Source organism: Heloderma suspectum, chromosome 2 (genome assembly GCF_057233095.1).
Source record: "Heloderma suspectum isolate Gila_16-S chromosome 2, 16-S_ref, whole genome shotgun sequence".
Taxonomy (NCBI): Eukaryota; Metazoa; Chordata; class Lepidosauria; order Squamata; family Helodermatidae; genus Heloderma; species Heloderma suspectum.
This window is the reverse complement of record NC_139459.1, coordinates 376,850,066-376,860,385: the sequence shown is the minus strand read 5'-3', so window position 1 is coordinate 376,860,385 and position 10,320 is coordinate 376,850,066. Positions and strand designations below refer to the sequence as shown.

General features: G+C 47.0%; 1 protein-coding gene and 1 long non-coding RNA gene across 8 annotated transcripts; one reads left to right on the top strand and one right to left on the bottom strand.

The window, feature by feature from the left end:
- Window positions 1-37: 37 nt before the first annotated feature.
- Window positions 38-6,591, top strand: LOC146356270 (uncharacterized). 7 transcript variants are annotated; one of them, XM_084831558.1, is made up of 4 exons: window positions 38-348; window positions 1,302-1,378; window positions 2,574-2,781; window positions 3,008-6,591. In XM_084831558.1, the coding sequence occupies exon 4, from the start codon at window positions 3,049-3,051 to the stop codon at window positions 5,008-5,010; it is 1,962 nt and encodes a 653-aa protein (XP_084687684.1). In that variant the 5' UTR covers window positions 38-348; window positions 1,302-1,378; window positions 2,574-2,781; window positions 3,008-3,048; the 3' UTR covers window positions 5,011-6,591. The 7 variants fall into 7 exon arrangements, with proteins under 7 accessions (XP_084687684.1, XP_084687687.1, XP_084687686.1 ...); XM_084831561.1 differs by lacking the exon at window positions 1,302-1,378 and having other exon boundaries at window positions 2,574-2,624; XM_084831560.1 differs by lacking the exon at window positions 1,302-1,378.
- Window positions 6,423-10,278, bottom strand: LOC146356269 (uncharacterized). The gene is made up of 4 exons (XR_014787303.1): window positions 9,530-10,278; window positions 8,001-8,143; window positions 7,256-7,299; window positions 6,423-6,553 (listed from the first exon to the last, which is right to left on the bottom strand). It is a non-coding gene; the product is annotated as an uncharacterized LOC146356269 (long non-coding RNA).
- Between the last annotated feature and the right edge of the window lie 42 nt (window positions 10,279-10,320).

Below are 10,320 nucleotides of genomic sequence, written 5' to 3'. Positions count from 1 at the left end.
CCCCCCGTGGAACGCCCTGCCTCTCTAGGAACCAGAGCTCCGTTCACTTAACCCTTGGAGGACTGCGGGGGAGGAGCTGGGCCGCCTCCCCTCGCGGCGGGCTCCGGCTTTGTCCCTCGGGGGAGGCCGGGAGGGAAGCCGCGCTCCGCCTGCAGGGGAGGCCGGCGGGGCTCTTCCTCCTCCCCCCCCTCCTCCTCCTCCCCCCGAGCCGCAGCCACGACGGGCAGAGATTCGCGTCGCCTGCAAGAGGACCCTGTGGCTCGCTTCAGCCTCCCCCCACCTGGCGCCCCCCAGATGTGTTGGACCGCAGCTCCCAGCGTGCCCAGCCGGCGAGGCCGCCAGCCGTAGGTATGGATGGATGGATGGATGCATGTATTCAAGTTATAACCTGCCTACGCACGTCATAGCCTAGGCGGCACACGGAGTTAAAAACAATTTTACCACACACACACACAAAAAAAAACCCTACAAAACAAACGGTGTTGGACTGCAGTTCCCATCATTCATAATCAGCCTGGCTACCAGCCGTTGGTTTTATTTTGGCTGGCCATGCTGACTGGGGACGATGGGAGTTGCAGCCCAACACACCTGGGGGGCAACCGGTGGGGGAAGGCTGGGTGACGTCTTTCCTTCCCGTCTCTCTTCCCAGAAAACTTCCAGGTGTTAAAAGGTTCCGAGAGGGGAGGCGGCCCAGGCCCTGCCTCTCAGCCCCCACCCAAGGGTGGGTTAAATGAACCAAACCCTGGTTCCTAAGGGGGCAGGAAGTCCCTCAATGGTGTGTCTGGGGGGGGAGGCACTTGCAAATGCCCCCGCCTTGGTATTGTTGTTGTTCAGTAGTTAAGTCTTGTCCGACTCTTGGAAATCGGCCTGGTGAGGATTCCTGGCTGGGGAGGGGAGGCAAAGGCCTTGAAGGAATGAAGGGGAATGGATGGCGGGGACTTGGGGCAGAGAAAATAGCCTTGCTTGGCAGGGGGTGGAGAAGGGGGAAAAAAGGGACACCGATATGTTGGACCACAACTCCTATCATCCCCAGCCATGGGAGTTGTAGTCCAGCACATCTGGAGAACACCAGGTTGGGAAGGGGAAGTACTTGACATATACCATCCACCTGACCAGTATTCACAACAACCCTGTGAGGCGTAAATCTCCCCCTTGGCTACAGAACTCGGTCAGTAGCCTCAGAGGCCCGTTCCTCTCTCAACCTGAGCTACCTCACTGGGCTCTGATAAATAATGGAGGACCATGTGTGCCACTCTGAAAAATATAGCATAATAAGGCATACATAATCTTTTTTTCCCAAGAGAGTGTTTCTGTGGGAACATATTACTGTGAAGAATCAAAATGTGCTGTTGACATTCACCAGTGCTGATAATTTCAGGTAAACTTTGCAAATACTCCAAAGTCTAGACCTCTTTCTTCCCAGGCAAACAGGCGAGATGTAAGTGACACTTCAACATTCATGGTTGTATTTCCGCATTTTGGACGGTCCCAAAATGGGCTTGGAATTCACCCAATTTGGAGCTCGGTGGGCAGAGAAACATTTGATTCTTTGCTGTCCCAAATAGCTGTAAAAATTTCTGAAGAAGACTGTATATTGGAGAAACATGTTGGGTATATTAACCCACATCAATACGCTCTGTTTTTGAATGAAAGATGAATGCACACCTGAGGCTTTAAAAAACAAATATATTGACGTGAGTTAATATACCTATTATACAAGTGGCACAAAAAGCAGATTCAGAAATACTAACCAAACTAGTTTAATTATCTCCTATTCAGGAGATGGGCAAGGGACAGTCGAAATGCTTCCTTTTTGCTTGTGAAGCTCAAAGGAACTTTGCTTCTTTGATTTGGCTTCTAGCTGCAAGAAGACAGGGCTGCTGGCAAAGATGTCATGGGCAGATTCTACTAGTTTACTACCATGAACCTTTTTAGTCACTCATAAAAATACCCAAGTATCTCCTCCTTTCAAAGGGGAAATTGCTTCTATCTCTAAATGGATATGTGGGGTCAGATCACCCCAGTCATAAAGCAGAAGAAGCTGGGATGTAATCCTTCATAGCACTGCAGTTGAGGATCTGTCAAGGGGAGTGAGACATAGAAAGTGGACTGATACCATGGACCCATCAAGCCCAGTGTTGTTGACACTGACTTAGACATAGAATCACAGGGTTGGAAGGGGCCTACAAGACCATCGAGTCCAACCCCCTGCTCAGTGCAGGAAGCCGGATTCCCAGGCGGTCTCCCATCCAAGTACTAACCAGGGCTGACCCTGCTTAGCTTACGAGATCAGATGAGATTCAGGCGCATCCAGCCCTTTGATCTTTAGACATCTGCTCAAGATCCACTTCTTCATGCAGGCTTTCCCTGCAGGGTGACCCAGCCAGCAGGGTGATAGCTGCCTAGTGATTAATTTACTCTGTTTTTATCGTTATTTTTTATTATTATTATTTCTGGAAGCTGCTTTAATAGCCCCCTAGAAAGTGGCATGTAAATGTACGAAATAAATAAAATGACATGACTACCTCTTTTTTGGATGAAAAATACATTTTTTTCTTTCTTTGTTCTTTCAGCTCCTAGTGTCCTAAAGAGGAGGTGACTGTTGGCTTCTCCAAGGATCCAGGGTAGGGGGTTCTCTGTACAGGGAAGGCAGGATGGAGGATTAGAGGCACGTGGCCTCTGTCAGTAAGGATCCCTTTTCCCTTCTTCGTGAGAGGCTGAAAAGCTCATCCTTGTTTTTTCCATTACTTGCCAACAAGGATGCAGCCAGAGAGGACCTATGTGGGTAATATATCTGCCTAGGCTTCTTTTCCACTTTGCCATCAGCCATTTGGGCAACCAGTAGGGACCAAATGGAGGATTCCAGGTGCATCCTGACCTCACCTCACTTGTGGCGTTCTTGTTTGAAAGTATCTTACCTTGACGGGGTGGGAACATCAAGTTGATTCCATCTTTTGCAAATGCTTTTCTTCTTCACGCTCATGTTCTGTTTCTCTGTTCCTTTCAGCGAGGGATGCATGGGAGAAAACAACAGAAATAGCACATCAAATGTCCGAGGAAAGAGATAAGTGGCAAGACGTGGAAGAAAATGTTGGAAATAGAGATGGGGTGAACAAGCTGGAGGGAAACCAAAAAAATAAGGAAAGGAAGAAATCTGCTACTTGTCTGGCTGGTGACCTCCATGCAGTTATGGTACAACAGAAAACACCTGAGGGAAAGAGAAACAAAAAGTGCCCTGTAGCTAGAAAAATGTCTGCTCATAAATCAACCCTTGCTGACCATTGTACAACCCATACAGCAAAGAAACGATATAAATGCCTTGAATGTGGAAAGAGTTTCAGGCAGAGCGCTGACCTTCTTGCCCACCAAAGAACGCACACAGGGGAGAAACCTTTTAACTGCCTGGAGTGTGGGAAAGCATTTAGTCAGAAGGGGGCACTTACTATCCATCAAAGAATCCACTCAGGGGAGAAACCATTTCAATGCTTGGATTGTGGAAAGAGATTCCGCCAGAGTGGTGGCCTTCAAGTACATCAAAGAACTCACACAGGGGAGAAGCCATTTAAATGCCTGGAGTGTGGAAAGTGCTTCAACCAGAAGGAGGCCCTTACTTTACATCAAAGAATGCACACAGGGGAGAAACCATTTGAATGTTTGCAGTGTGGAAAGAGTTTCAAGCACAAGAAAAGCTTTACTAGTCATCTGATAACTCACACAGAAGGGAACCCATTTAAATGCCTGGAGTGTGGAAAAAGCTTCACCTCAGAGGATGCCCTTGAATCACATCAGAGAATTCACACTGGAGAGAAACCTTTTGAATGTTTGCAGTGTGGAAGGAGGTTTGTTCACAGTCAAAACCTTACTCGTCATCAGATAATTCATAGAGAAGACAATCCATTTACATGTCTGGAGTGTGGAAAGAACTTCAGCCGGAAGCATGACCTTACTTCACATAGAAGAATTCACACGGGAGAGAAACCATTTAAATGTTTACAGTGTGGGGAGCGTTTCATTCACAGGCAAAGCCTTATTAGTCATCAGACAACTCACACAAAAGAGAAACCATTTAAATGCCTGCAGTGTGGAAAGAGCTTCAGGCTGAAGGGTTCCTTTACAGCGCATAAAATTATTCACACTGGAGAAAAAGTATATAAATGCCTGGAGTGTGGAAAGAGCTTCAAGTGGAAGTCTGCCCTTAATCGCCATCAAAGAACTCACACAGGGGAGAAACCCTATCAATGCTTGGAGTGTGGGAAGAGATTCTGTGGGACTAGTGCCCTTAATTGCCATCAAAGAACTCACACAGGAGAGAAACCGTATCAGTGTTCGGAGTGTGGAAAGAGCTTCAGTCTGAAAGAATCCCTGATACTACATGAAACCACTCACACAGGAGAGAAGCCATTTAAGTGCTTGGAGTGTGGAAAGAATTTCAGTCGGAAAGCATACCTTTCTTTGCATCAAAGAACCCACACAGGGCAGAAACCATTTAAATGCATGGAGTGTGGAAAGAGATTTTGCCAGAGAAGTGCCCTTAATTGCCATCGAACCATTCACACAGTGGAGAAACCATTTAAATGCTTGGTGTGTGGAAAGTGCTTTAGTCGGAGGGCATATGTTTCCTTACACCAAAGAACCCACACAGGGGAGAAACCATTTAAATGCTTGGAGTGCGGAAAGAGCTTCAGTCGGAGGGAATCCCTTACTTCACATCAGAAAACTCACAGAGAGACCTCTTTGGAGGAAGAGGAGCCCTATATGTTGGAACGACCCTCTCGTACAGTAGACTTGTGGCAACATGAGGGATCCTGTGAGAGCGATGCCTTATCCGAGGTTCCCAACAAACCCTTCAACTCTATCCCGAGCCCGGCCATGATTCCAGATTCTCCTCCCACCACCAACAGCTTACCAGAGCACCAATGGCAGTGTATTACGTGGGATACTCAGAGCCACAGTGGCAGTGCCCACCTGACTCCGAGAATACCGTTTTGCCCAGGATATACACCTGAGTAACGGCCTACTCAGAAGGAAGTGTCTACTTATGAGGCAGCCTTAGATGCAACTGCTGAACCAGGGTCAGCCAGAATGTGTATGATCTCTATCTTCTCCAGACCTTTACTTGGTTACCTACTCCCTAGAGCTATTAGACCATTTATGGTCTTGATACATGATGTGTCTGGAGTATAAAGGGATCTTGAGGGAGAGGACACATCTGACTTTACATAAAGAAGCCTCACAGTACAAATGTTTTAAATGTCTCGACTTAAATAATATGGGGTGATTACATCACATTAAATAATCCATGTAGGTGAGAATCAGTAGAAATGCTGCTAATATTGTGAAAGCTGTTCTCATGAAATAAGTCTTAACAGATAAGAAAGGATTCTCATTGGGGAAAGCTCAGTAACTTTTCTGGTTGTAGTCAGACCTTTTCCATTACATCATGTTACTCATGTGTCTGTGTGTGGGTCTCTCTCTCTCTCACACACACACACACACACACACACATGAAATGCGCTTTAGTGAGTAAGGGCACAATCCTATGCACATTTAGACAGAAAAAAGTTCTGCAACCCCCAGCATGCCCCAACCAGCCATGCTGGCTGGAGCACGCTGGGAGTTGTAGAACTTTTTTTTTTTTCCTAAACATGCATTGGATTGCTCCCTTAAAAACTTCATGCAAATGAAATAGTTTGCCTGAAGGAGAAATCATTTCATTGCATTGAATATAATAGGGTTGTTGCTTTTTGGTTAAATTAATATACATCGGAGAAACTATGAATGTCTGGTATGTGGAAAGAACTTGGAATGGTTACTCATCAGATACATTGGTGATTACATTAATATTTCCTTGTTTCTATACTCTGTTTCCTTTTAAGGACATAGTTTTGTCAGACAAAGTGTAAAAAACATGGCTCATCTCCAACTGTGTTTGTTGACAGAAAGCTTTATGATTTAGCAGAGCAGAACTCATTTTCACAGCTTCTGCCTTCCCTTTACAGCCCCCTGCAGCCACTAAATCTGCTCCAGGGTGTTGGGTGATCCTCTAGCACAGTGTGGGAAGTGATGCAGGGGGCTGTGGAAGAAAGGGGGAGTTTGCTAAAATCATCCCCCCCCCCCCCCCCCGGCTTTCCACTTATGGAAGTCTCTAATGCAGGAATCCCCAACCTTTTTTGGCCTGTAGGTGCATTTGGAATCTGGACAAAGTGCCTTGGGCAGCAGTGACAAAATGGCCACCATGTAGGCATGGCTACTCACAAAATGGCCATCATGGGGTGGGTGGGCGCTCATAAAATGGCCATCGTGTGTGTGTGTGGGGTCAGGTCAGAAAGACAAGACAAGACTGCAAAATAGTTCAAATATGAAATAATTTACTAACAAATAAATAAAAGAAATACAAACATCCAAACATTATCAACAAATAATTTTAACAGAAATACAAATATCCAAATATTCCTGGCATTGTGAGTCTCCAGATTCCAGGGAGAAATGCAGAAGGACATTCCTGGGAGGTGGTTGAGCAGGGCTGGCTAGGAGGCACTGTAGCTTTGATGAGCTGTAGAGAAAATAAACTTAAATAAAGAATAACTGAAATGTATGCCTGGACTCAATTACTACATGTCAGACATATATACAGCCACATTCACTGATGGGGAGAGCAGTCCTATAGTCCTTAGACAGTATCTGGGAACCCTAGGATATTTCGGATTCCTGGATCTGAGGTTGGAGACAGTGCTCCGAAGTTGGACCCAGGAGTCCGAGCTCCCCGCCCCCTCCCTTTCACAGCAGGCATGGAGCGAACTGCACTGGCTGCCTCTCTGATGTCACAAAGGTGACCTCAGAGGGAAGGGAAGACAGGGGAGGGCATATGCTGTCACCCCAGGCCTCCTTCCCTCCCCAACACCTCAGCTAGACGGCATAAAAGCCTGTCTAGCGAAAGTACAGAGTGGGAGGAGTGCAGAGGCAAGGATTCCCTCCACTGCACCTCCCGCTCTGCATTGGATGGCCGTACGCTTCTGAGTTCAGAGACTTATGGCCATCCCCGTAGGACTGCACCCTAAAGTTATTTAATGCTGTATAGGTAAGAATTAGTAAGGATGCAGTCCTATGCATATTTGGACAGAAAGTGAAATCCTACAACTCCCAGAATGCTGGGAGTTGTAGGAATGTTTTCTGTCTAAACGTGCATAGGATTGCACCTACTATGCTATTTTATGGAATGCAGAATTAGAAAGAAGTAACATAAAACGCAACTCACCAGACTAGTGGGATGCTCGACACTGCACGTCATCTGCAAACCTGCTGAAATTTGGGGTATAGTGAGATTGCAGATCACAAGCAGTTGTCCAAATGCTCATCTATTAACCATGTTCCATTTTGGGATTTTATCAACTTCATTGTTAAAATGGGCAGCTAATAAATAAATAGTTCAGAAAAGTGACTCCCAGAGATGCTGGACAGGTAGAGAGCCAGTGAGTAAGAAGGCATGGCGTCTGCTGCTGCTGCTCCTCCTCCCCCCCACTGTTGTCTGGGTCAGAGGTGGGTGAACAAGCAGGATGCCATGGTGAAGAGCAAGTCCAGGGGTCTCTTGTCAGTGGGCCCCTGCTGGGATGTGAGCCCTCAGCAGCTGCCCAACCGTGCCTACCCTTGATGCCAGGCTTGTGCGCTGGGTGACCTGGTGCAGTGGGACTCTACACAGGAATGAAGGACCCCATCAGCATATACATGAAAGCTCCATAAACATGGCCTAATGAAATTACACAAATCGGGGAGGACTCTGTTGCTGTGATGACCCCCCCACACACACACATGTTTAGCCCTGGCAGAGCATCTGTAAAGGGCTATTGCCTTGGTACTCTATGGTTGATCCAATGTCTTGCAAGTTTGTCAAGAGTTATCCCTCTGGGATTTAGCTGTGCCCTTGTTTTGGCTCCAGCTGCTATTGATCAATTTTAACTTGTTTCCTGAGGTACTTTAATAGATAATTAAGTAATTTCACTTACCTTTCCCTTGCACAGCGGCTTAACTGGCTTGTTTGCTGATGCTTCGTCACTGGGGCTGAGACGCTTTGTCCCTGGGGCTCCTCACGCTCAAAACCTTCAGCCCGTTTTCCTTGTCTCTGTTCCTGAGGTGCTGCACTGAAATGCTAAGCACATTCCTGGATGTCATAAATGCCTCTCTGATTAAGGTGCATGGCTGGCGCAAGTCTATCAAACAGGATGATGGCTTATGAGAAGTCTCAATAGTAATAGAATCAAACCACAGAGGAAACCCTTCTATACCCTCCTACATGGCTTATACATTTTCCAGCACCCCATCAAAAGGAGAGCAAGGAGGAAAGGCTAGATTCCCCCCACCCCACCCCATGTACACCACTGATGTAGTAGTGGTCCAGAACCACCCTCTTGAGAAATTATGCATAGAAGAGGGCAGTTATTTCCATGGACTTGAAATCTGGCAAAGACATATTGGGAGGGGAGAAACGTGATGTGAGAACTATATAATTTAGTTTAACAGTGCATTGTTAAACTATGGAATTCATTGTCGCAAGATGTAACAGTCACCATTGATTTGGATGACTGAAAGGGGATTAGACAAATTTATGGAGGATAAGGCTATCTATCAATGGGTGCTAGTCCTGATGGCTATGTGCTACTTCCAGTACCAGAGGCAGAATGCTGGACTAGACAGACTTTTAGTCTGATCCAGCATGTCTCTTATGTTCTTATGAGTGTAACATTAGTCTTGTGCATCTCTTATTAATTTCATGTGCTCTGTGATTGGTGGTCTGGGGGGTTTCTGCTTTAAAAATTATATGAAATCATGATGATCCATTTTTAATTTCATGGGTTCAGCTTTCTCTCCCAGTTAAAACTATAATGTGGAGTCCCTCAGGGCTCCATCCTATCCCTGAACTACTGGGAGAGATCATCAGGAGATTTGGGGCTGGGTGTTATCAGGATGCTGATGACAGCCAACTCTCTTTCTCCGTAACATCATCCAAGGAAGGTATGACTCCTCTGAATGACTGCCTGAAGTTGGTAAAAGGCTGGATGAGGGAGAACAAATTGAAAATGAATCCAGGCAGGACAGAAGTGCTCATCATGAAGGGTCCTAATTCAGGTATTGAGGTATGTCATCCCGTTCTGGATGGGGTTGCACTCCTCCTGAAGGAGCAAGTTCATAGCTTGGGGGTGCTTCTTGACCCAACCCTGCTCCTGGCATCCCAGGTGGAGGCAATGTTGAGAATTACCTGTTATCAGTTCCGGCTTATATGCCAGCTATGCCCGTTCCTGGAAGATGTGGACCTGGTAACGGTGGCGCACAGGCTGGTAACCTCTGGGCTTGATTTCTGTAATGCACTGTACTTGGGGCTGCCGGTATGTTTAGTTCGGAAACTCCGACTGGTACAAAATAGGGCAGCCAGGTTGGTCTCTGGAACATCCCGTGGAGACCACATTACACTGGTTTTAAAAGCTTTACAGTAGCGGTCGATTTGTTTCTGGGCAAAATATAAAGTGCTGGTTCTTACCTTTAAGGCCTTACGTGGTCCAGGCCCAAGGCTCCTCCTTGGTGCCTCCTCCCCTGTGTCCCAGTCCACCACCTAAGGTCCTCGGAGGACTATCTGCTGTGGCTGCCTAATGTGGGATTGGCAGCCACATGCAAGAGGGCCTTTTCCTTTGGCACCCTTCAGCTGTGGAACCACCTGCCGGTTGAAAAAGTACCTGCTGACCTCTTTTTGACCTTTTTTTAAAGCCAGATTAAAGACTCTTATTATTCCGGCAGGCCTTCCCTTTTTAGCATGCTTATTTCTCTTTTGCTGATTGTTATATACTGTTTCTAGGCTGTATCGTTCGGTTTTGTAGGGTTTGTTTGGGTTTGGGGGGGGGGGTAAAACTGTTTTCAACTCTGTGTGCCGCCTAGACTATGATGTACATAGGCAGGTTATAAATGGAATAAATAAATAAATAAATAAATATTTGTGGCTGGTGGCCACGCTGGCTGGGCATGATGGGACCTGTTGTCCGACACACCTGGAGGGCATCAGGTGGTGGGGGGGGGGAGGCCGAAGTGAAGCAAAGGGCCTCCTTGCAGGCGACGCGAGTTACATCGCCCAGAGTGGCTGGGTGACCAGCCAGATGGGCGATTAATAAATTTAATAATGAATGAATAAATAAATAAATCTCTCCCCTTCGCGGCTGCTGCTCCAGGAGGAGGAGGAGCCCCCCGGCCAGCAGGCCGCCTCCCCGCAGCCGGCGCGCGGCCTCCCCGCAGCAGTCCGGGGGTTAAAAGAGCGGAGCCGAGTTCCTAGCGCGGCCGGCG

Excerpts from the sequence above, each read along its gene's own strand:
- LOC146356270 (XM_084831562.1), top strand. The coding sequence starts at position 3,049 with ATGTCCGAGGAAAGAGATAAGTGGCAAGACGTGGAAGAAAATGTTGGA.